Consider the following 26,668-nt stretch of genomic DNA (forward strand, 5'->3'; position numbering starts at 1 on the left):
CCCTGTGCTGAGCTGTTGACATGTATTAACTCACCAAATCTGCGGGTTCAGTGCCTAGTTGTTCAAGATCCAGCACGTGTGAGGGGCAGCGGGGCTGGTTTTTGAACCCAGCCTGGCTGGCTGGTTCCAGAGCCTGGGCTGGGAAACGAGACTGAAAAGAATTCTCACCAGCTCAAGTGATGAAGCACGGTGGATGGGTTTGTACAGGAGGAGGGTGTTTAGAAACTGCCCTCTATAGCACGGAGATTGGGTGGCATAGACATTCCCTAAAGTTAGGACTTTTCATTTCATTGTCACCTGTTCAGTTTCCAGAGCATCACGTGTGTGTAACTCTTCTCTCCCCCAAATCTGCCACACAGTTTTGTAGAACCCAAGTAATAATAAAAATAGCCAGTGCCTCTCAGGTGGTTTTTAAGGCATCTGGTGCTATACTGGGCCTGTGTAGAGCTTTATGAACCTTTCAACAATCCCACAAGGTGGGGAAATTATTATTTCCATTTTATAGATGAAAGAACTGAGACTTAGAGAAGATAAATGCCTGAAGTCATAACACTAGCATGTGCCAAAAACTAGCTGAATCTGTCCACAAAACAAGAGTATACATAAAGTATGCATTTCCCAGACCGTATACACCCTTGTACATGGATATGTTTCTATGCAGTTGAATTTTTTTTTTTGTCACAGACCCCATCCCTAGGAAAATGTGCACATACACAAACTGACAAAATTTCTGCATATGATTGTAGGGGTTCCCCAATCTACTAAAATTCATCTGTGGACCCTACTGGAAATTCACGGGCTTAAAAATGTATGCTCTAGCTGGTACTTAAGAGCGTGTAAGTACACAGGATACTGTTTTCTCACTCGGGCCATATGTTCACATATGGGTATATATGTGCTTATAAAAATACTTCACTTACAAAAATTAATACATTATCCCATCTGAACACTTAGAAGCTGGATTTCTACTGATGAGACTCAAAACCACGAATTCCAAATCTACTCCCTGCTTCTATGGGTGACTTGTCTATTAAATTTGGCATTGTTAAACAAAACAGCTAAATTAAAAGACTGAGATTCTGTGAAGTCTCTAACTGAGATGCAAAGGGTGCTTTGCACCTGCACCTTCTAATGTTGTAGTGCTCTGGCAATCTGGCATGCCCATTGCTCTCTGATCTTTCCTCAGCACAGAGGACAAAGGATGGAGGCAATGTCAGTGTGCCCTGGAGTGAGACTGCGTGGGCCAAGCCTGCCTCTGACCTTTCCTCATCTTGAGACTTTGGGCAGGTCAGTTAGCCTCCCTTAGCTTCACCCTGTACATCTGTGAATGGACAGTTACCATTTCAGGGTCTGGTGTGTATTAAGTGAGGGTTAAAGGAAATAGTACATAAATGGAGCGAGGATCTAGCCCATTAGGAATGCTCAGTAAGTGGGAGCTTTTCCCATTGATATGCCAGCTTCTTAAATGTGTGTGTGGCACCAGTGAAAGGGAGAAATTCAAGGAAATGAAAAGACTTCTTAAAAAGCCCAACCTGACAGCTAGCTAATTTCTACAGAAAAGCTGAGTGTCCCAACTGAGCTGGAAACCAGGCGACCTGGCTTTGGACCTGAATTGACTAGAAACTTTAGCATCATGCAGACCTGCTCCACAGCCTCTTAGGCTCTCAGGCAGCTTCTTTGTTGGGAAAGTTGTACATGACAGTGTTGTTTTTTCCTATTTTCCCTGCAGGTTTTAATGTAAGGATTAATAAGACAGTGTTTGTAGATCTCTTTGAGCTTCCTGGAAGAAAGGCACTCCAGGAGGTGATAAATTCTCTGGCCTGGATAATCTACTCATGAAATATGGAACTTTGAAAGTGTGAGAAAAATCTCAAATCACTTTGACAGCATTTTAATTATAGTTGATTTGTTTGCCGCTAATAGTGAAAATGCTGTCAGCATGATTTGAGATGTTTCTTCCACTCAAAATGTTATATTTCGTGTTTTCAAGTCACAAGGCAACATTTTGATTTCCAGATACAACCAGAATAGCTCAGTGAGTGCGTTGGCGCACAAAGGCAGAGTAGAAAACAGACCAACATATCCAACCCCTCGGAGAGCAGAGTTTATCCTTTTTAACATATAATATCAACCTCATTAGGTTCCCTCATTCATTTATTCACTCAACACAAAGATAGTGAGCCCTCCTATGTGCCAGGCACCATGCAAATATCGGGTTGGCCCAAAAGTTCATTTGGGTTTTCCCATTCATATGAAAAACCCAAATGAACTTTTGGCCAACCCAGTATTATAAATTCATCTGTGAAAAGGTAAATTTCTCACCCTCATGGTCCTGGTTGTCTAGCGCAGGCCCTATATTCTAAACAAATACAGTATATTGACAAGACCTTTCCAGATTATGGTAACAGCCATAAAGGCGATGAAAGCAGGTGAGGTAGAGAATAAGGGCATGCCAGCTGAAATGGGACGGTCAGGGCAGGCTTCTCCGAGGAGGTGACATTTTCACTCAAAAGAATGAGGGGGTACCGGCCAGAGCAAAAGCTAACAAAGAGTATTGCAGACAGTGCAAAGAGCAAGTGCAAAGGCCCACCGGCTGGAAAGAACTTTCCATGTAGAAAGCGTGATGGCTTAGACATTACATGATGCAAGTAGCATGAGAGGAGGCACCGCCTGGTTGGCAAAGGTTATGGCTTCAGGACTTGGGCACATAGGTGCCCAGCCATATAGACAAATCCCATAGAATGGGCACAGCATTCTTCCTTGAAGCAGCTAAGGACTCTGCCCACAACATAGAAATCCCCTCACAAGCAGTTCTATGCGGCATCCACAAAGGTAGACTCTGGATGAAGCCACATGTCATCCAGCCCTGGGAGAAGGGCCTCCACGTGGTGAATTTTCTAGCACAGACTTGGTCGGCTGACCCAGCCTTTGGTGGCCTGCTGGGCAGCGTCACGCGTGGAGAGAGTTACGGAAAGTAAAAGTCTTTTCATGTTTGCCTAGTGATGAGAAGAAGAGATGAGACTGATGCTTTTTCATATCTTTCCTGTGGACCCTTAAAATTAATTCCGCCGTCAACATTCCCACAGCCCAAATGTGGGTTTAGGGAGAGGAATGAAGACTTTGAAGTTGAGAGAGAAAGTACAGAAAGCGTTCTCTAGACAAATGCTCTACATGCAGATGTCGGGATCTGTGAAAAGTAAAATGGTACGTAGGGAAGCATTTTAGAGAGGAGGAGGAAAAAAAAAGAACTGGCACAGAGATGGCTACTTCAGCTCAGGAAAGTAAATAAATAAATAAAATTTGAAAAGGTAGTGTTAAAGCTTTGAAAGGAATTTTTTCATTTGAGGGAGACTAGGAATAATGAAATGCAAACACAATAGTTAATATGTCTGTGAGCTGGTGTCTGTTTCCTTCCAGAAAATGGATAAGAGGGATGGCTTTTCAGGTTATCCTACTTGACTACCATTGGGGTGAGCTCTGAGTTTGCAGCCCAGATTCATTTACCCAACAAATGCTGGGTATTAGATGCCAGATGCAAAGTCATATTTATTCCAAGGCCACAACTTCCTAAGTCTCTGCTAGCTCTTCATAAAAAAAACCTGACATCACTGAAATTTCTAGAGAGATTTACTCCAGCTGTAGCAAATCCCTAATAATAAAAAATTTCCCCAAATGAGTCAATCTCACAGGAGGTAAATGAGACATTCTGTGTGGTGTCAGCATGTCATTTGGAGTATGCCCTTTATACAAAAAGCCCAGCCAGAAGAGTTGGTGGTAAGCTGGAGTTGGTCCACAGGGCAGAACCCCAGATGCTGAAGGGAAGGGGAATATTAGCTGCCAGATTGTAACTCTGGGTCGTTTTCCCCTCAAGTAAACCTGATAGGAAAATCCAGTTTTGCTAAGAAGTTCAAGTAAGGGCTGATTATTTGCTTCACAAAAGGATTTACCAGAGGGTCCTTTAAATAACAGCCTGAGAGAGAAGCTGTATGATATGACTGATTTGTGTGAACCTTTTTCAAAAATGCCTCCCTTCACTAATGTGTATGTAGATATGTCAGGATGTATTTACAGCTAGCCAAAAGGATTTAGGTGATATATCTGTTGAGTAAATTGAGGCAAGTTTGCAGTTATGACATGTTTTGAGTACTGTTGCTTCATTGATGATTCTGTTAACCCCCTAAATGACCGCATGGGTGATTTGGTGACCGGATAAGACCCTCCGCTTCTAATGAACAAGTCAGGTGGGTGTCAGGGCCTCTCTGTGTCCTTTATAGAAACTGGCAATACAACGACTCGATAGATGTGATGGTCTCTTTAAAATTGTTTTAAAATTTTAATTGAGTGTGGGCCATGTCCCTGGCACTATTCTAGGTGCTCCAACAAGCTATGTCTTATTTAGCTCTTATGGATGATGGTTGCCATCATGATGGTGGCATTTTTTATCTGCAAAATTATGAGAGCTGGGTTATTTTTCTCAACTCTTCTACTTGGGAAAAAAATTCTTAATAGAAGGATCTTTATGTATTTTAAAGAGGTGAAGACTTATTACAAACAACTCAGATGATAGAAAAGAAGAAAGCAAAAAATTACAAATTATCCCCCATCAATATATTTCTGCTGCTGCTGCTAAGTCGCTTCAGTCGTGTCCGACTCTGTGCGACCCCATAGACGGCAGCCTACCAGGCTCCCCCGTCCCTGGGAGTCTCCAGGCAAGAACACTGGAGTGGGTTGCCATTTCCTTCTCCAATGCATGAAAGTGAAAAGTGAAAGTGAAGTTGCTCAGTCGTGTCTGACTCTTCGAGACCCCATGGACTGCAGCCCACCAGGCTCCTCCATCCATGGGATTTTCCAGGCAAGAGTACTGGAGTGGGGTGCCATTGCCTTACCCACCATCAGTTTATTTCATCACAGTTAATATTTTAGTCTATAGTCCTTCAGGCTTTTTCTGTGTGTATATGCAAGGAAATTTATATACTTACATATATTTTAAAGCATACTTTTAAAACAATCTGCTGTTTTTCAGCTTAATAATATACCATGGACATTTTTCCTTAAAGGCCAAAAAAATAAAAATAAAAAACCACCTATACCTACAGCATTTCCACTATAGCAATGGAGCTTTCCACTTATAAATGTCCCAAATTGATTTGCCCACCATTGTTGTCAGACATTTAGACACACGCTTTTTATAAACTAAGCATCTTTTCACTTTTCCCATGCTTTTAAAAATATGTACACACACACAAAGATACATATACATCTTTGCACAATTGTCTGATTATTTTGCTAGGAAAAATTCCTAGCTGGATTAAAGAATATGTATATATTAACTTTTGTCACATTTTTGCCAAAATGCCCTCCGAAATGTATGAGCAGATGCACATTTCCCCTTAGACAGAGCCTCATTCACTGGCTCTCTCTCTTCGGGAGAATCACTTCTGCTCTATATGGCTCAGCCTCTCCCCCTCTGAAATGGGCTTGGAAACACAACAAATCCCTGTGAACACTTACGAAGCCCACACTCACTGCCAGTCCATGTCCTAGACACTTTCTATAGATTATGTGGGTCCTTTAAATTTCAGAAAAACTGAAAGGAAGGTTCTAGTATCCCTATCGTGCTCTTATTTTTCCCATTTCTGAGGCTCAGAGAGGTTGAGTAACTTGCCTGAGGGTAACTCAGCTAGTAAGGCTGAGCTGGGTTCTGCCTCCCTCCGGAACGAGGTGGGGGTGGGGGTGCTTGCCCCTCCAGGCGAGCTGGGTCTGTCTGCTCAGTGGGTACAGTTGTGCTCCAGCATTGCGCACCCTGTGAAGGAAGACATCGCCATTACTCAGCTGAGTGACCGTCCATCGGTGCTTATCTCGGTGTGGAAATAACAAGGAGGGATTTTCCAGAAGGTCTGGGGGAATTTCCTTTGAGAAGAAACTGTCTTTTCACTTATGTTTTGGAACTGAGGAAGCACGCTTTCAGTGTCAGCCTCATCTCCCACTCTGAAAGCACAGACCTAAACAGATTCCCCCACCCTCGCTGCCTTTCGCAATCTGTGGCCATCTCTCTGGAGCTCCTAGGGGAAAACCCTGCCATCTCCCTTCTCCAGACTCTGAACAACTTCTGTGAGTCTTTTGACTGTAGAAGTCCAGCCCTCTGGGGTCTACAAATGAACTAAGCCTGGTCTACTCCATATATTCTCTTTGAAGGCCTATATATTTGGAAGTGGCTGAGCCATCTGAAGTATGGCTTCCGGGGTCTGCAAGGAGGCCTCTGACCACTCCGGCTCAGACAGGCCACTTCTGCAGGCTGCCAGCCCCCGCAGACCCTGTGCGTGTTGTGTTAACAGCTTGATGCAAAATACATAAACAGGGTGGGAGAAGGAGATGGATGGCTTTCAGTAAATAATGGTACAGAGACCAGCAATTTGAGGGGGTTGGTAGGGAAGAAATTTTCCACGTCAGCAGCTGTGACAGGGTGATCCCCAGGAGCCCAGATGAAGACCACAGACTTGGGATAGTGAGGCTTGCCAGACCACATGCTGAAGCTGAAAGCATGCATCTGTACAAATAAGATGGCACAGTACCTGTGCAGTCCTGTGAACCTAGTCAAGGATGTCTTTGAGGCGTCTCCCCCTACCTGGACCAATTTGATTCTGTTTGAAATGAGCTCAGGTCTTCAGGGTAAGGAAGGCAGCTGGCTCAGCCTCTTGCTGAGACTAATAGTTATGTGCTCAGAGAAGCTGGGTCCCCTGGGATTCACCCCCTGCTTTTGGAGAAAGGTTTTTATTGCCTTATCTAATACGGTGCTGATTCCTTTTTAAAAAAACGTGTTGTTGACCAGATAGACACTGCTGATGTGAACTTCTCAGAGTTATCTCAGGGAGGGAGATGGCCCACGATTGGGGAGTCTTTATTACTAACAGTTAAAGAAAAGAAGGGTTGACCCCTTCAGTTCAGGAGAGAACTGAAACTTGGGAAAGAGGCAAAAAAAAAAAAAAAAAAAAACTCTCTGAAACAACCTTCGTGTGCCTGACTCAGTGCCCAGCACCTTCCTTACATTTTTTCCATTCCATCTCTGTCCCAGCCCCCTGAAGTGGATATCTTTATCCGCATCTTATAGATGAAGTAATTGATGCTCACAGGGGTTAAGTAACATGCAGAGACACAGAGCCAAGAAGAAAAGACTAAGATTCAGATGGATCATGATGAAAATAAAAATGGTGCTACCGAATGAAGAAAAAAAAAATGTTTGAGACATTTGATAGACTGATGCTACTGCTCTTATGTGAGCAAGAGATAAGGCCTTAAAGTTTAGCCGTGCACAGAGGTGCTCTTTCTCTGTGGCTTTAGTAAAGCAACTTCCTATATCTGTGTTTGCCAGTCTCTACAAGTAAACCTAAGTGCCCTTTGTTTATCCATCCAAAACACCTTAATGTCTAGAAGTGGATGGAGAGCACCTGATCTGGAGGGAGATACTAGCTCATTTCATCTCCTCGCAGTGATCTTTTTTTCATATGTGCCCCTTTATGCTGTCTGCACCCAGGTATGACTTCATTGAGATTCGAGATGGGGACAGCGAATCGGCAGATCTCTTGGGAAAGCACTGTGGAAACATCGCCCCACCCACCATCATCTCCTCGGGCTCCGTCCTCTACATCAAGTTCACCTCCGACTACGCCCGGCAGGGGGCAGGCTTCTCCCTGCGCTATGAGATCTTCAAGACAGGTCAGTGTGGTCCTGGGTGGGGAGAAGCAGGTACTTCGCCATCGCCAGCTGTGTCTGGCCTCAGTCCACTGTGTATCGGATTTGCCTAATAGTTATGTGTTCATAGATGAAGCCCAGTGGGTTGACCTATGTGGTCAGGGTTCCAGTTTTATCCAGCCTGAGAGAGTTGATGGAGGAAAGAGTGTTCAAGGTGAGCCTGGAGACTCTAAGTTGAAAAGCCCATTTAAGTTTCCAGTCAGTTTAAGAGGGCAGACTGCAGGGTTAGTGTTTGGCTGTTTGTGACAACAAAAGAGTAGGGATATCTATTATATAGAAAAACACATTTGGAAAAAAATCTGATGTGTGTGTGTGTGTGTGTGTGTGTGTGTGTTTCACCACAGTAATCTTCATGGTGAAAGCAAAACTTGGTTGAACTTCCTCCAAATTACTTCATAATTTAAATACCCTTTCTTTAGAACCACATGGGGAGGAAGGACATAATCTTTTCAGTGTTTGGAGTCTCTAAAAATCTTACTGTGACCCCACCACCAATGGGATCATGCAGTAATTTTAGATCCAAATACCACTCCTAGAAATTCCCCCTGCTGATCCACTGTATCACGTCTATCCATTGAACCCCCACTTCCTAAGTGCTGAAGAAACTGACTCCCTGAAAAGGATAGCAGGAGAAGCAGAGAACTTTTAAGTTGACTGCTTGCTTTTCATTAGGTCCCCCCTTAGATTACTTTTAGACCCTGAGAATATGGGCTAATGCTTACTCTCCCTAGAGTCGAGACAACTTTGATTCACAAGACGCTAGTTCAGCATCTCCACGGAAGTGCTCAGAGCAGGTATCCTTCCCTCCGATGTGTGAGCTCATTAACTTGAGGCTAAGTGAAGCCTGTCCTCCAGTTCTCCCCTCCCCCCTGCCCATCCCCCCACCTCGGGGGCTGCTGCCCCATCCAGGACTGTTTCCCTCTCCAGCAGCCCACGTTTTACAACTCGTGGGCAGAGTCTGCTGAAAGGGGAAGCTGTCAGCCCTGTCATCATGGAGCCCAAAGCCCGGCGCCTGTTGAGTTCAGTGCGAGGGGAACTATTCATATATATATATATTTTTTTTTTTTTTTCACCAAACAATTCTTGAAAGGAAGTGGTAGCTGCTGAAAGCACTTTTTATATCCACTCTGTCTAAATATTTGCCCGATTTGTCTGCCTGAGAACAAGATCGTAGGATCCAGTAAAGGGATGGGGCTGAAGGAGCCGTGTGGAGCCAGAGTGGGAGCTGGACTGTCCCAGGGCACAAGTCCTGAGAAGGTCTGTCTGCCATTGGGTGGTCCTGCTCCCGCGTACTTGATGTCATGGGGACTGACCATCCGTGTGTCGGGTGGCTCGGGACTAGCGCGAGACTTGCAGATACGCTTAGCCACATTCCATTGAGTCCTCTGCAAGATTCAGATTAGTTAGTGCCCCCAGCAACGATGGACTGCTCATTATACCATCATCTGCTGGGGAGCAGTGGGGAGATAGAAGAGAGAAGGAAGGAAATGGGTGTTGGTGCTCTTCTGCTGGGGGAGATAGCCCATAGCAGGCACACAGTTGATGTTATTGAGTGACTATGTGTAAATAGATACGTAACTTAAAAGGTATAAACTATAATATGAGGCAGAGTAAGTATCAAGGTGTGAGTAACATGCTATGGACGCTTCCTAGGTGGCGCTAGTGGTCAGGAACCCGCCTGCCAGTGCAGGAGACACGGTTCCGTCCCTGGTGGGAAAGATCCCCTGGAGGAGGGCGTGCAACCCGCTCCAGTATTCTTGCCTGGAGAATCCCATGAACAGAGGAGCTTGGCGCGCTACAGTCCGTGGGGTCGTACAGAGTCGCACACAACTGAAGTGACTTAGCACACATATATAGCATGCTATGGATTTATACTTAATGCACTGTGGTGACCTGAATGGGATGGCAATCCAAAACAGAGGGGATATAGGTATATGTATGGCTGATTCATTTTGCTGTACAATAGAAACTAACACACATTGTAAAGCAACTATGCTCCAATAAAAATTAATTTCAAAGAAGAGCATACTCTGGATATGAAAATGAGGAAGCCATCTAGTGGCTTGGACAGCAGGGGATCTGGGGATTCCTTTAGATAGCTAGGTCCCCAGTGCTAAAGCTGCCACTCAGCCCTACTGGGTTGACCATGAAAGCTGCTCCAAGCAAAGGCTTCCAGAGAGCTGGCCACCAAAAGTCAGAACAAGAATGAGGAGGACCATTACAGCTCAAATCTGTTTCATACTTCCCAGCTTAGTATTTCACAAAGGACGGTACCACATCCTCCAGAAATCAACATAAAAACGTGAATGTTAGCTCTATGCCTGCCTGCCTGCTAAGTTATTCAGTTGGGTCCAATTCTTTGTGACCCTATGGACTATAGACCTCCAGGCTCCTCTGTCCATGGGATTCTCCAGGCAAGGATACTGGAGTGGGTTGCCATGCCCTCCTCCAGGAGATCTTCCTGATCCAGGGATCAAACCTGTTTTCTGCGTTACAGGCAGATTCTTTACCACAGAGCCACCAGGGAAGCCCCTGTTAGCTCTATCCATCATGCAAATTTGAAGGGTTGGTATTAAAAGACAAAATACACAGAGATCATCATAACTCAGCATTGCTGTTTTGAGGGTAGGCTGATGCAGGATTTTGAATGAAGCAGCAAGTCTGTGGACTGCCTAAAAACAAAAAAGGCAGCCAAGAAGGGCATGGGGAATTGGGACAGTCTACTTTAAGAATGGGATTGCCTAGGAAGGAAGAAAGAGATTACTGCAACAACAGAAGATAACAGCCCTGCCAATAGCAATCATTCTTCTGGGGATTGTAAGAAAAGAAGGTGAGAGCCCAGTGGCCCCGGAGCCATTCACACGTGCTATCATGCCCATTGGAAAGAGCAACTTATCCTCAATAAGGCAGACAGAGGTGCAGGGGTGGGGGGCAGCTGTGCCAAACTCAAAACTGAGAAGTTTAGGAAGATGAGCGTTCTTCCAGGTCCCTCACCCAGATCTCCACTGTTGGAGCCCTGAGAGAAAATACACAAAGTTACGTCATTCACAGAACATGAAAGAAACGCATGAACATGCTGAAGAAATCCAAACAAACACAGTTGTGTTTGCTAGTCAGATTCATAAAGAGAGAGAAGGGGGAAGTATAAACACAGATACACAACTGTGCCGAGGACTCAGGAAGCCTTCGACCGCACATCACCCAGGCAGGGGTCTGCTGCTGTTATACCGACAGAAATAAACCCACGATTCAGTACAGAGGGGACCAAGAGGGGAAGTTCACGTCTGCCCTGAATGAAGTGGTTTATGAAAGAGTCTACGTATGTCCACGTACAAAAGGGTTAAGCAAACAACTTGCTGACTTAAGTGATCCCAAATCACTAAATCATAAGCATAACAGAGAAAGGAATTTTAAAATAATTTAAAAAGTAACATTGGAAATGGAATCACTGGAAAACGTGGGTTTCTGTATGTTTGTTTCCTGATTGTCTTCTGACCAAAGTGCAAGATCAAATTTTCTTTCCTGGGGCCCAGTGAAATTTTAGAAACTGAAATCTCACTTTATCCACAAATGGAGAAAACCTGGGGTACCCCCTACTCTTCTTCAATTGAAGAACTGGATTTACCTTTTGTGGTTAGACCCAGCTCAATTTTGGATAAATGCACCATGTTTTCAAGAGCCTTGTGCTTGCAGAGTCTTCTTCCGCTTGCAGAGTTATTATACAATTTACAGTGAAAAACCACAGGATGGGCATTTTTCATACCAGAGTCCTTTGGTATGAAATCATTCACGGCACCAAAATTCCCTAGCTACTATGGACAATCTTACCACTGCATGAACTTGAGTATGTATTGACTGAGCTATTATAATTTTTAATTCATTTAGCACATTGAGGAAAAGCATCTTGGTTTAGGTAGGTATCTGCAAGACTCAACTCTTGCCCCAGGGATAATCACCTTTCCTGAGATCTCTTCTCCACATTTGATATTCGACTGCCTACTTTCTGACAATGATCATAGTCCAAACAGCAAGATGGCGCCGTTATAAATGGATGAACGATTATAATGGACAGGCTTGATTTTTCTGCATAAAGAGGATAAAACTGTTTTTCTTCCTCATTCAAAATAAGCCATGGGATTTGTTGATGTTATTCAGTCGCTAAGTCATGTCTGACTCTTTGCAACCTCATGGACTGCAGCACACCAGGCTTCCCTGTCCTTCACAATCTCCCGAGGTTTGCTCAGATTCATGTTTGTTGAGTTGGTGATGCTGTCTAACCATCTCATCCTCTGCCTCTCCCTTCTCCTTTTGCCTTCAATCTTTCCCAGCATCAGGGTCTTTTCCAATGAGTTGGCTCTTCGCATCAGGTAGTCAAAGTATTGGAGCTTCAGCCATAGGATACACCCATGCTTTCCAAGTTGCTCAGTGGTAAAGAATCTGCCTGCCAATGCAGAAGACACAAGAGACGTGGGTTCGACCCCTAAGATCCCCAGGAGGTGAAAATGGCAACCCACTCTAGTATTCTTGTCTAGAAAATTCCATGGACAGAGGAGCCTGTTGGGCTAGTCCATGGGGTCGCAGAGTCTAACATGACTCAGAACACACACACACGTAGCCATATGTCAGAGATACACACTTTTTTTTTTTCCTTTTTGCTTAAGGACTTCAAATTGAAAAGTTCTCTCCAGTCCATTACAGGACCACAGAACCTTGGATACTGTGGGTACTTTAGGATCTTATATTCTCCAGGCCTCCTGGGGCTTTCTAAGTGTCCTTTGTGTCCCTTATGGATGACAGGGACCAAAGAAAGATTCCACTATAAATTCCCATGCCTAGGGGGGTGGGGATTCCCCTTGCCTTGGAGAGGAATGACAATAGAGCAAACTCTAGGAGGGATTTTCAGGAGGCCTTTCCTAGTTCTGGAAGCAACTTGTGAATAGAGTTAATTTCCTCTGGCTAAGTGGCCCAGCAGCCGTAAATGCTAACCTTTTGAAAATTCCTCTCGGCCCCCTGAAAGCCTGCCAGCTGGCTTGGCCTTCCTAAACTGCCTCATCCTGAACCACTGAGGAGGCCCTCAGAAGCTGGGGTCCTGATGGTAAACAAAGCTGGGAATACCGTGGTAAACAAACTGGGGGAGAGGTCATCTCAGCTGCTGCCTCCTGGCCTTGCTGCCCCCTGGACCAGCTTGCCTCTGAATGATGGAGTGCAGAGCTTCTGGAATGCCACATTAGAGAGCCTCAGAAGAATCCTGAAAAGATTAACTCTCACCCTAGGTGTTCTGGGTTCCCACCCTGCCAAGGCACAGTGCTGGCTGGAAGAGTAGAGGTGATGGAGAGGTGGGTAGGGATTTTGGAACTTCCTGTCTGATGCTAAAGAAAGTTCCCCTCCCCCTTCCCCCAATTATTTGCATGGCACCTTTTCCAAGTCAGACGTTTGCTGCTTTCCAGAAAGCCGTCATCAATAAAAAAAACTCGCAGAGGGGCTGCAGCAGGAGCCACGGATAAAGACATCGCTGCGGGCTAGGATCAGCGTATTGACATCACACAGTTATATTTCAGTGGGATCCCCAGAGGACACTTCCTGCCAGTAAACACCTGGTTTATCTAGTATTTCTCCGTTTTTTTTCTTCATGCTTAGAGTGCCTGTTATTCTCCTCATAAATCCTGCTCCCTTTTTAAATTTTAAAATCAGAACATAATGAAATCAATTCTAATTGTGCAGCATTTACATTCATCACGTTAATTTGCAGAACTTCTGGCTCCGAGCAGCTCCCTGGGCCCTGCTCCTGTCCTGGGACTGTCCCAGGCCCGCCCTGGCAAATGGTGGCCCCATGAGGGCCCTTTTAATGTGACTCCACCTAGAGGCATTAGGGGAGAGGGGAGCTGTAATCCTTTTACGAGCTCCCATTGAGGTCCAAGCCGAATGTGTGTGGCATTTAATAAGACACCTCCATCAGTCCTGAGAAAGCAGACACAAGAGCTTGGGGGAGAAACAAGGCCATCCCCACCACAAAAGAGCCAAAAGCCGTCCACATGCCAATGCATTGCCACATTTTTTCCAAACTTTCTGCAGGAGTGGCCTTTAACATCCCCAAACCCTGCTGTGATCCACCGGCTGCAAACCTCAATTGTTCATTGTCTGGCCACTACAGAGCCGCTCGTTTTAATATAGTCATGACATGAATGAGACCCGAGCTCCCCTTTGCCCCTCCCCTGAGGCACCTTGGATCTTGGAGGGAGACGGGGCACCAAGTTGGCTCTGGTACAATAGGGGCTAGTGTTGAGGTCAGCAGTAAATAAGGGGTCACATTGTTTCCCCTGCTGGCAATCAGCAAGCCTTCCTTAAGGATTGAAATAACTTACATTTCTGGAGCAAGCAGCTGAGTAACTGAGAAAGAAGACTCTGTTCCTCTTTTCAAGGGAATCCATCTTTCTCTCTCCCTCTCTCTCTGTCTCTCACACATGCTTCTTTCTACACCACCCCTCCTCCCAAATCCTTAATTGCTGCTCTTACTCTAATATGTAGAGCAAGCCTGCTCGCCTCCCTAATTTCTCCCCTAAAGATGGTCTGGCTTAAGGGCTTGAAATGTGGATGTGAAAAGTATGTTGCTTCAAGGGCCACTCCAGTGGAAACAAAAACTTCTTGAGTAAGGAAATTTGGGCCCAAACATTTAAATAACCCGTGTGACAGACACAACAGAGAAAGGCATCCTCTTCCACTCTCTTAAGGCTCTGCTTCTCTTTCACCTACAGGCTCTGAAGATTGTTCAAAGAACTTCACGAGCCCAAATGGGACCATTGAGTCCCCCGGGTTTCCCGACAAGTACCCGCACAACTTGGACTGCACTTTCACCATCCTGGCCAAACCCAAGATGGAGATCATCCTGCAGTTCTTGACCTTTGACCTGGAGCATGACCCTTTGCAGGTGGGAGAGGGAGACTGCAAATACGATTGGCTGGACATCTGGGATGGCATCCCCCATGGTGAGTGATGGCGCCTCACCAGGCCGTTCCCAGTAGCTTCATTGCCTGTTAATTGCTTTAGTGGCAATAAAAAACAGAGAACAAAGATGTTAAAGCTCCTCAGAGTTTATCTGTGACCCACGATGACTTTCTCTTATCCTTCACCAAGGATGACTTCAGAAAAACTGTGGAAAGGCAGTTTCCTCGCTTGAGGATACTTCTTTGCAGAAGGATAAGAGACTGGAGGAAGACATGGCAACCCACTCCAGTATTCTTGCCTAGAGAATCCCCATGGACAGAGGAGCCTGGCGGGCTAGAGTCCATAGGGTCGCAAAGAGTCAGACACAACTGAGTGACTAAGCATCGGAGGAGACTGAGTAGATACTTGGATGAAGATGAGAAAACCTATAGGTCATATTTTCTTCTGCTCCATAGAAAGTGACTCAGTGACCACTCTCTATGTCCAAATAGGACTCGAGAGCCAGACTAAGTTTGAACTGTGGCTCTGATCTTAGCAGCTCTGCAACCTTGAGCAAGTTACTTAACCTTTCTGTGTCTTATTAATATCTGTTTAAATTAGCTGCTATTATCATCATTATAATTACTATAATTTTATTACTATTTATATAGTCACAGGCTTCCCTGGTGGCTCAGATGGTAAAGAATCTGCCTGCAATGTGGAAGCCCCAGGTTTGATCCCTGGGTCAGGAAGATCCCCTGGAGAAGGGAATGGCAACCCACTCCAGTATTCTTGCCTGGAGAATTCGATGGACAGAAAAGCCTGGCAGGCTACAGTCCATGGGGTCGCAAAGAGTCGGACCCAACTGAGCAACTAACACTAACTATAGTCATAGATGTTAAAAAAAACTTCATCCCCCAAAGCCAAGAGGCACCTGTGCTTCTCATGTAAAGACCAGCATGAGTCTTGGGTATATAGTATCGGTGAGGAAACTCATCTTTCACTTCTATCATCATTCTAAGTATTTTGCACTGTAAGGGATACTTGATGTCTAAGCAATTTCATTTCCTCAGACAAGCGTAAGATTTAGTCAGGAAATGTGTTGGAGTCCGCGCTCTGCTATTTCCTGGCGGTATGCACAATGAACAGTCATGTGCCCTCTCCAAACCTCAATTTCTTCCTCTGTGGAACAAGCATTATAATGATACCTTTCCAGCCCATCTCGCAGGGCTGTGAAAACAGAATGAAGCCAGGTCAGTGAAAATACTGCTTAATGTGCAGGAAAAAAATATTAGGCATTGTTCTGAAACTGTATCTCCGGTTGTTTTGTGCCAAGGCATCCCGAGTGATGCTCTGTTGAATGACTTGGAATTATGGGAAGGGAGAATGTATGGAGATTGAGGTCTGGCGTGTTCAAGTCTGTGACCTCTCTTTGTCCTTCCTGTCCAGTTGGACCCCTGATTGGCAAATACTGTGGGACCAAAACACCTTCTGAACTCCGTTCGGCCACTGGGATCCTCTCTCTGACCTTTCACACGGACATGGCAGTAGCCAAGGATGGCTTCTCTGCACGTTACTACCTGGTCCATCAAGAGCCACTGGAGAGTGAGTTGGCTGGCTGGGAAACTCTGATCTGTCCTCCCATGTTGGCCGTGAGGGTGATCTCTGCAAAAGAAGGAGTGGGGGAAGTTGGACCTCAAGGGAAGAGAGCTGTAGCTTCTTGCTGGGCAGAGATGAATGAAAATAGAATAAATGTCAGTCTGGGTGCTCATTTCTTTAAAGAAAAAGTATGTATACCAAGAATTAGTTATTCCCAGGGAAAGTCACAGGACCATCTTAAGTCTCAGAATGAAAGGGAGAGTACTTAAGATATCTATATTGAGTCCCCCATGTGCTATTTTTGGGGGTTTCCCAGGTGGTGCTAGTGGTAAAGAATCCACCTGCAGGAGATGCAAGAGATGTGCATTCGATCCCTGGGTCAGGAAGATCTCCTGGAAAAGGGAATAGCACCCCACTCCAGTATTCTTGCCTGGAGAATCCCATGGACGGAGGAGCCTGGTGGGCTACAGTCCATGGGGTCGCAAAGAGTCAGACGCAACTGAAGCAACTTAACACACATGCATATGCTTTTCTTTCAGTCTGGGGTCATTTTCCTCACTCTCCAAGTCTCAGTGACCATTGTCAGAAAAATATAACTTTTTTTTTTTTTGGTCGCACTGTGCATGTGGGATCCTAGTTCCCCAGCCAAGGACTGAACCCACACCCCGTGCACTGGAAGCTCAGAGCCCTAACCACTGGACAGCCAGGGAAGTCTCAGAAATGGAGAAATTTTAAACCTCTCTCTATATACGTATGTTTTAACATGAAATCTCTCTGGGCCTGACTAGAGTTTCTCTCACTAGGCTGGTACACTGCTGGATTTTCACTTTGTTCTGCCAATAAACACAGTTTTTTGAGCTTCTGCTGTGTAACGGGCACTGTGAAAAGCATAGAAAATCTAGTCCAGCCCCCAGCAGTCATGGGCCTTGCCATCCAGACCATCGGTCTCTTGCTCCGAGCTGTATCTTTGAATCAGTTCCTCTTGGACGTGGACTTCAGATGTGCGGTCATTTTCCCCGAGAAACCTAAACGATCACGTGAATGACCAGAGGCACACTTTGAGGATGATTGGAGCTGGGCGAATCCTGCCATGGCCGTTGACAGTTTACTACACGGCAGCCTGGCCAAGGGACGGGTTTCATTCTGGGTTTTGTTTTTTCTTCAAAGAGCTCATGAAGGTTGAGAGACAAGAAAACCATATTATGAGTTAACCGAGTTCTGCAGGTGGTCAGTGTGGTCACCGAGCGGCAGAGTAGGTTTGATACCTGAGAGAGGTTGCTGGTCCTTATCTGACACACGCACACACACATATTGACCAGTGTCTGTGGGATCATGGGAAGGACAGCCATTAAACTGAAAGCACAAGGCCAGAGGAGGTGACTTCCGAGCCCAGCTGCCCAGACAGGTGGTGCAGGCTAATACAGAATGACACGCATGGACTCACAGAGAGGACTCCCAAAGACAGGTATTTATTGCTTTGCAGTGTCTGTCTTCGGTGCCAGAACTCATGAGACAGCTGAGTAAAAGAAAGAAGCAAAAGTGCCTCCTGGGTGTTTATTAATAAAGCAGGCTTCCCACGATGCATCAGCCCACCCAAGTCTATCACACGTTTACCTGTTATTTCAATAATGGTGCGTCTGGAGTTTGTGAGCATCCGTAGCCTGCAGCACTAACAGTTCTTGTGCTTTAGATTGTATTTTTAATTTCTATGATGATTCTTATTTATCCACAGCCCAATTTCTTTTAGGTCAAGTTTAGTTCCTTTCAGACCAAGAGGGGCTGTCAAGATCTGTGACTTGGCATCGTTGTTTGTAAAATGTTGAGTGTAGAATTAGGTCTTTAAGATGAAGGAATGCCTGAAAGGACTTACCCCTTGAAGGGAGCAGCATTTTGGGGGTCTTGGGGGTTTAAGGCTGAGAGACCTAACCTCTGCCCTTGACCATCTCTACCCGCCAGACTTTCAGTGCAATGTCCCTCTGGGAATGGAGTCTGGCCGAATTGCTAATGAACAGATCAGTGCCTCGTCTACGTATTCTGATGGGAGGTGGACACCTCAGCAAAGCCGGCTCCATGGCGATGACAATGGCTGGACACCCAACTTGGACTCCAGCAAGGAGTATCTCCAGGTACTGACTCAGAGGCTGTGCAGAGTGTGTGTGCTTCGGTGGGTGAGGCAGCTGGCTTCTTCACTAGAGTCGACAAAGGACATGAAGAAATTAAGCATAACATAACTGAGAACTCCTCTCATCCATCCATCCTAAGAAATCCATATTCTAGGCACAAACACAGCGCCAGGTACTGTGCTCAGTGCCAGGATGAAATGGACACTGCCCTGCCCTTGTGAAGGTTACCAGGCCCTGGTGGACTTGCTGGGCTGGGAGGGTGTTTGCCCTTTCACTGTAGATATCCAAGCAACTTCTGTAAACAGTTCCAGAGCATCCTCATTCTTGGCAGAGGGAGGCATCAGGACGTAGGGGGCATTTTTCCTAAGGGCAGGCTGGCTGAGAAGCATGGCAACCTTTTGTGATCTCTGCTATTTGGAGGGAGCCCTGCCAGGAAGGTTTTGCCGATAGCCATCAGGAGACCACGTGGGAAATTATCACTATCAGGAATGAAATTCCAATCGCATGGATGCCCTGCAGCATTTTTGCAGACTATTGTTTGCTTTCCTTCTGAATAAGACGTGCAGCTTTTGTGGAGTAATCCTCCCTTGCTCTACACACCAGTCCAGTGCTGGTCCCCAGGGGAGGGCAAGCCGCTGGTTCCATGCTGGAGCAAGGACTGCTTTCATGACACATGGCAGGTAGCCTTGTGACCTGCTGACAAGCCTGTCCTAGCTCTGACGCTAGCCTGTCCTAGCAGCCTCTGCTCTGAGAAGGACGTAACTGAGCAGATGACAGGAAAGGGAGAAAGACCCCTTAGAAACTTCCAGAGCATTCCACAGAATGAGCTCTAACAGCCCAACCCTAAGGCCATCTGTCACTCTCTTCTCTTCCTCTCCAGTAATCCTTCTCATCTAGCAAAGCTTCCAGAAAGTTCTTACTGACAGCCAGCATTCCGTTGACTGTAGTCCTCGTTTTGAGTCCTAATCATGTACTTTCTCCTATTGCTCTCCACTTGTTTATCATACACATATACAACACAGTGTGCTTCTTTAGAACACTTAATCATGCTGAGCACATATTAAGTAGCTAATAAATGCTTACTGAATCAAAGTTTACCAGGGCGTGCTGACTCAATTTTGATCACAGGGAGATTGCTGTTAAGAAACACTGTGGCCTGCAAAGGAATGACACCTAGCAATTTCCAAATGGGTTTGGTGTTGTGGAAGGGAAGGTGGCTCAAAATGTTGGCCATCCTCCTTGTCGGACAAAAGGTCAGCACTTGGTCCATAAGCCTAATTGCTTGGGCAGACTCTACATGCCTTTTGACCCCTAGGTGACCCAAGCGACTAAATACACAATGGAGTGAGGGACTGAGGGGAGGAGAAACAGCTCTGAGCTGAGACTTTGGCAGCTAGGCTGGATCAGAGTGGAGTGGATTGGATTTAGCCATTGTTCCTGTAAAACAGCATCCGCTTTCACTATCCAAGGCAGGTCATGGTTAAGTAAAAAGGGGTCATAGTTCTAGATGTTCAATGATTCCTTTAAGATAAACAGTCATCCTGTCTGTTCAAATTTGAAAAAAAAAGAAATAAAACTCAAGCTACAGTTTCAGAGGTGTCCAGTGTAGTTCGAATATGTCGAGTTTAACTCTCTAGTGGAGGCAGACAGATACTGACCACCAATACCTGTGAGTGAATCACAGATACGGGTTGGGAGTCAAGTACTGCAATGGTGTCCTATGAAGGAAAGCCCAGATGCTGCCCTGTGTGGGAAGTCAAGACACCCATCCTTCTTCGCCTTTCTTCTCTAGGTGGACCTACGCTTTCTAACTGTGCTCACAGCCATTGCAACACAGGGAGCGATTTCCAGAGAAACTCAGAATGGCTATTATGTCAAATCCTACAAGCTGGAAGTGAGCACTAATGGTGAGGACTGGATGGTGTACCGGCACGGCAAGAACCACAAGGTAAACCCATGGCCCCACCCCAGGGGCAGGCAGGGTGGAGCAGGAGCGGTGGGTCAAGAGGGGCTGCAAACCCACCCCGCACGGACAAGGCAGCCTTGTTCCCCAGGGCTCCAGTAATTGATGGAGGCACCGGAGACGCTGGCCCTGAAAATATTCTTTCTTATGCTAAAGTGATTGGAAGACACCGTTTTCTCCGACAGCCTGGCTGCTGTCGTGTCTTGTACAGCAGAGAGAGAAAGAGCTTGCAGAGTGCTCTCTGACTGCAGATGAAGGAGAGAATGTGTTCCTGGCCCGTGTCTCCCTGCGCAGGATCCACTGAGCATTGATGGCCTGAGTCCCTTCCACGTACTGCGTTAACAGTCACAAAACCTCAGGAAACTGCAGTTCGGGGAGTTACCAAGGTCTGGAAATAAAAGGGCACAGATCCCAAGAGGGAATCACAACGTCCCGAAGGAAAAAGAGGACAATAAATAATGAGGAGAAATTCGGTTTGTCGGGGATGAGATCTGAACTGGCAGTCATGCTTGGCAGTAAGGCGTTGAATCTGCAAGGCTGGTGCCTTCAGCGTCTGGGGCTCCCACAGGCATGTCCTCATGGGTGATGTGAGGCTTTTGTTGTATATATGGATGAATGTCTGGTCTCAGCTTTCTTACAACACGTGGCATTCTGGCAGTGAACAGGTCTGCAGCTGGCGCTGGCAATGTATATACTTGGTTATGAGGTAGACTCAGTGCATGAAAAGGCTTGTTGGAAATGGCCAGTGGTCTCACCTGGGCAGGGCAGGAGCACTGTTCTTTGTGGGCTGACTCTTGGGTCTCAAAGGAGAATGCTTATCCTTCTCTGAATGGAACTGGGGAGTGAGGAAGAGTGTCTCTCTCCCTGTCTGTCAGGTTGTGAGTTATCCAAAGGGTACACAGGTGGCCCAACCTTGAGAGGCCGAAGGTCTTTTGCAAACAAGGTGCCCTCAGCCTGCATCACTGCCCCAAGGCAGCTTGCTCTTGCTCTTGTAACAGGAAACCTTGGGCCCAGAAAATCCCAAACTATAATGTTGGCACTGCTTCCCTCGGGAAATGTGAGTTTTTAAAGGAGTGGATTTTTAAAAATTAAGATCGCCATAGTAACATGGCACCATTCATCTGAAATCATGGCTTCTAGATATTACCAGGTCTCTTCTCTCTCACACACACACACTCCCCATTTCACAGATAAAGAAAGTGAGAGACTTAGCAATTGAAAGACTTCCGCATCTTGATGTGTCGAGCAGGTCTGGTTTCTCATTGCCTGCTTTTGTTTCAGGGAGAGTTAAATGTGACTTGGACACAGCAAGCCAGAGTTGGCATGGGGTGCTGGGAGCTCTGTGGACAAAGTCCTCATCCCAGCCCGCTCCTTCTCGTGCCCTCTCTCTCCACCCTCCCTTTTCCATAAGAAACTACTAGAACCCAGAAATTCAGCCAGGCAGGCAAGGGCCAGCAGCTGGCTTGGGGTGGGTACGAGGGAGGAGGAAGAGGTTCCCCTAACCACCTCCCTGTCCAGGCTCAATGACTAAGCAGTGCTGGCCAGAGGGATACTGTAGCATAAGCCGATTTTAAAAGCACGCAGATGGACTGGGATGCTATTTAAAACACCATTTGTAGGAAATCTGCTTTTGGAAATACCTTAGCACTGCACATTTTGATAGAATGCTGTCCTCCCTGGCTTTATCCCTGGTATTGGTTCTGCAGGGAAGATATTCCCGAGAATTAAATGTAGCTTTCTGGACTCCTTTAGAACCATTCTTCTCCACTTTTTCATACCGGATACATTCTCATCTCTTTTATTTTCTCTCTCTCTCTCCCCTTTGCCTCCTCTTCTCACCCGTGACTAAATTTCTTTCCCTAGAAACCACGGGGTAATTTCCTTCTTGGTACCTAGAAAGAGGCAGAAGAATGGAAAGGCTGCCAATCAAGCATTGCTCCCTCCCTGTGCTCCCTTGTCCCCCCTCGGGTGTGGCGGGCGAGGGAGGAGAGCTCCGGGTCCTCGAGTCCATGGATGATCTCTGCTGCTCCTTCATGATCGGATCTGCTCCCAGACGCCTGTATTTAATGTGCAGATTCTGCACCGTTCATGGTGTGTCAGCGCAGCTCTCTGGCTGTTCGGGTTGAAATAGTTGAGTGAACCGTGCCAAATAGATTTGTCCAGTCTGCTGCAGTTTGATTTGATGCCATGAAGGGGAGGTGGGGTGAGGAGGGGACCAGGGGGCAGTGTGGGGAGAGGCTTCGTCGACCCAGGACACTACCACTGTTTCCTTTTGTAGCTGCTGGATGGTGGGCACCGCGCCAAGCACACTGGCGCTAAGTGGACTCAAAAGCAGAATTCAGCCAGCAGGACCTGTGAGCAAAGCCCAACAGAGTTGGAGGCAGCAGTGGGCTCTGCTCTGTGGGCAGTTGGGAGGGGTTGCAAATGGGACCCAGTGCACGGGGTGTGCAAGGAGGTGATGGTGATGTTTGGGGCAGAAATGTGGGGACTTGATTTCAATTCCCTGGTCTCTGTCAACACCAGTGCGGTATACCAAAGGCCAGGGAATTGGGGAAGTTGGAGGAAAACAAGATTAATGAGCACTCAGGGTGGTGGGGGATGGCTGTGCTAGTCCCTTGCAAAACACTGTCTACAGTTTGAACCCAGACTGGGCTGAGGCAAGGCCTGAGCCTATGAGGGGAAGACTTCCCTGAGGCTAGGAAGTGAGGGGGACTAACTGAAGAGCTCTTTTCCAACCTCCCACAGCCTGGAAGCAGCCTCTTCTTAGGCCTTTCCATCCAATAGGTAACGGTGAGGCTACGGATAAGAAAGGCATTACCCTGTCGCTGGGGATATTGCAAGGATCCTCCAGGCAAAATGCAGCCCGGTTACACAGGCCATGTGTACAGCACATCCCCAAATCCTTATCCAACTCCACATGCCATAGAAAATGGAACCTATGATTTTCCTACAGGGGGACCTTCTTATGCATATTTGCTGCATAACCACAAGACAGAGAGCTCTTCCACCTGTTAGAGCCCATAGCCAGCCTGTGCACTCCCTTAGATTATACAAATTGCTTCACATATATTTCTTCAGAAACCACAAGCATAAAACTACTGCCTTTGGTTTCACCAGCTGTATTAATAACCCCAAACACAGACATAGCATTGTAAGTACAATAGTGGAAAGTTGGTATGTATGTCTATAATTATAGGCACAGTTATGTACACACAAACCAAGGGAGGGGCGTGGAGAAAGATGGAAGGAGCTGGAAGGCACGAGGCCTTGGCTAGGCTCCTGCTCACCTCTGAGATGCTGGTTCTGCGAGTCTGCACTGGAAGCAGTGAGACAGAGGCTGCTGTCAGGCCAGGAGGACACAGGCCATGCCCTTACAGGTCTAAGCAAAAGCCTCTAATTTCACTGGTCCCTTATTTGGTACATGTGAGCATCTTTCTTGCTGATGTCACTCTGGTTACCTTGTTCTTAGTCACAGTGTTGCTGGGCTGTTCTGATGTGTTTGGAAGAAATTTGGACTAAAAGAAAAAATCTATCGGGTGTTACCTGTATCCTGATGGCCAGATTGAGGATGGAAGGGTGAGGACAGGGATTGGGTAAGGTTTGGGTTCAAGAGTTTTCAAAATTACCCATAATGAGTGGCAGAAATGCACTAAGCTCAATCTTATTAATGTAATGATGACTTCCAAGGGGCTCGGAGAACCCTCATGCACTGGCTTATTTGCTTCAGAATTTAATAGTGTTTCAGACTGTGGAACTGAAGCTCTCGGGCAAAGTAATTTGCCCCAGGGACTTGGGGGAACTGTGGAGTCCCTGTGGAAGGCACCTGTCACCACGCTTTGAGTTCAGACTAGTCTTCTCATAATCTATGGCTCACCATCTTGCATTCAGAGGGAAATTGGCTTCCTCATTGTTCTATCCAGAGTTCAAGAGAGGCGCACATTCATGGAGATATGAAGGCAAGTTGTGCTTTGAGGGCACTGGGCTCATCATTTTGGATTTGGGGCCCCACCATAAGAATCCTGAGCTGTAACTTGAATGAAGTCACTTTGGCCACATCCCTTCAAAACAAATAACCACTTCCCGATCACTTCAAAAATCCTTAGTTCTATATTTATTTTCCAAATTAAAACAAATCATTGTGAGAGCCATCTAAGAAATTTAAAACCCTTTGTGAAGCTTTCAGAAACTTAAGAGGAAAGACAACCCCCCCTCAGTTAATTGGCTAAAGGTTAGAAGCATGTGGTGTCTCTCTTCAGACCTTCTCAGATGATGCACTGCGTGACCTTGGAGATTTCTCTTTGCAGCTCCATGCCTCAGTGTTTCTGCTGGCCCAAATGGAACGGTGCCTTTTTTGCTGTAGGCAGAGCACCTTGGGATCCATAGATGGAAGGCTCTCTACAGATATAATTAATGAATTAGACCCACAGAGCTCTTCTTGAGCAGAAGCAAGTTATCAATTTTAAAAGTAACAAGGCCCCATGGGATATTTATCTGCCTCTCTTAAAACCATAGGTCTGGAAGGGACCTGATAAGACATCCAGACCTCTCCGTGCATCTGATGGGGCCTGTACGTGAGCTGCCACAGATAAACCGCACCCCTCAGGCTTCAGTTAGGAATGCAATTTCTCTTCAATGAAAATTTGGGTTTTTTAAAAAATACACATATACCTTTTTTTTGAAGCCTCCTGGCGGATGACTGGCTTTCCCTTTCCCTTCTATGGTAGTAATTTTACTTATTGTGTATAATATTAAGACAGTGACTCAAACCATCAGCTAGTAATGGACATCAAACTTTAGAAGTCATGGGTATGATTATATCATCCAGGATCATGTATGTTCAGAAGAGGGCTGATGTCCTCTCCGAATTCAAGTCCCCCAGTTTATCTGCCCCTCTCAATTATAACCAAGAAGAATCGAGGGCCCATGGTAATTAAGTTTGTCCCTTATCCATTTGCCATGGGATGAGCTCAGACCTTTAGCCTCTCCACTTAGGAAGCTCCAGGGAAAATTTCATTATACATAAGCTTGGAACCTTTTCTCCATCAAGCCCCCATGGCTGCCTTCACCCAACTCCCATGGGTGCTGAATTGTCTCCGGGACTGGAGGCCAGCCTCTGTGGCGCTTACAGCCTTGATGCTAAATTCCTTGTGCTTTCCAGACCCACGGCCAGTGGGACGGAGCAGACAGCAGGAAATGTGAAATGGTGCTGTGATTTTGCTTGGGCAAAAGCCCAGGCATCTCCGGATGAGCAGTGGGGTGAGCACTTCGCCAGGTAGATTGTCAGGTTCTTTGCTGTCACCGGTTCCCTGCTCTGTGATTTCCTGAGATTTCTTCTGGAAAAGGAGTACAGTTCGCAGGTAGATTTAGCAACCTCATTCCCTGCACACTTTTTGCTCTCTTTTCCACACCTGGAGATTAAAAAGTGCCTCCTTAAATAATGTGGCAGTGTCCTTTCAGGAGGTATTCAGTTGGAGGCCCTTCCTACCCAGGTAGAATGTCTATTTCTGCCCCACCTTCATGGGAGTACACCCTCATGGCTCTGATATTCCACTCTCCTGCATCCCGTCTCTCCTCCAGCCCCCGATCCCTGAGCTGTCCTCTGCGCCTCTCCTCCCTCATGCTTTCCTGTCTCAAATCCTGAAACCCTAATCCTGTTAGTATGCTGTGTTCCAGGGCTCGGCATCTCGATGGGGGTAACTTGATCCCTCAGTAAATCTAACGGGCCCCTCAAGGCACACACAGATGGGGATGTGTACATACTACCCACCTCCGCCCCCCCCCCACCCCCAGAAAAAAAATCGGCTTTCCTTGCCCTACACCCCACAAGCTCTTGCTCTTCCGTCTTCTCCTGCACATCAGCAATACTGCCTGATGATAAAAACAGCCCTAAAGTAAAGGAGGAGGAGATAGGAGGGCATCATGGTGGTAAATGAGCATTTGGTGGTTAGGGAATTTCTTTGCCCTACCCCCATCCCTTCCTGCCCTTAAATTCTCTTTCTCAGTGTCTCTCATAGATATATATTTATACAGGAGAGAGACATCCCTTCTGATTCTGTATCTGGCTAAGTTCCCACATTCACTAGAATGAAAGCAGCTTAAAAAAAAATTTATAGTCTTTAAGGAAGAGATTTAAGAGAGAAATGTCAGGACCAAGATTTACAAACAGGAAAAAAAAAGTCCATTACCTTAACATCATTTTCCCCGAGTGCAGCAGGCCCCCAACCCCACCCCTACGCTTGCCTGTTTGGTGCAACAAATTAATTAAGCAGGATGGTATCCATTGATTAACCGTTTATTTCCCTGTGTAGCCCCG

General features: G+C 46.3%; 1 protein-coding gene across 5 annotated transcripts in view; it reads left to right on the top strand.

The window, feature by feature from the left end:
- The window catches only part of NRP2 (neuropilin 2), a 119,061-nt gene that overhangs the window by 26,718 nt on the left and 65,675 nt on the right, over nt 1-26,668 (top strand). For all 5 annotated transcript variants that reach the window (XM_068968306.1, XM_068968307.1, XM_068968308.1 and 2 more), the window contains exons 3-7: nt 7,532-7,713; nt 14,502-14,732; nt 16,120-16,275; nt 18,226-18,395; nt 20,185-20,340. In XM_068968306.1, the coding sequence (XP_068824407.1) occupies nt 7,532-7,713; nt 14,502-14,732; nt 16,120-16,275; nt 18,226-18,395; nt 20,185-20,340 (895 nt within the window). The remainder of the gene's footprint in view (nt 1-7,531; nt 7,714-14,501; nt 14,733-16,119; nt 16,276-18,225; nt 18,396-20,184; nt 20,341-26,668) is intronic.

This window comes from Capricornis sumatraensis, chromosome 3 (assembly GCF_032405125.1).
Source record: "Capricornis sumatraensis isolate serow.1 chromosome 3, serow.2, whole genome shotgun sequence".
Taxonomy (NCBI): Eukaryota; Metazoa; Chordata; class Mammalia; order Artiodactyla; family Bovidae; genus Capricornis; species Capricornis sumatraensis.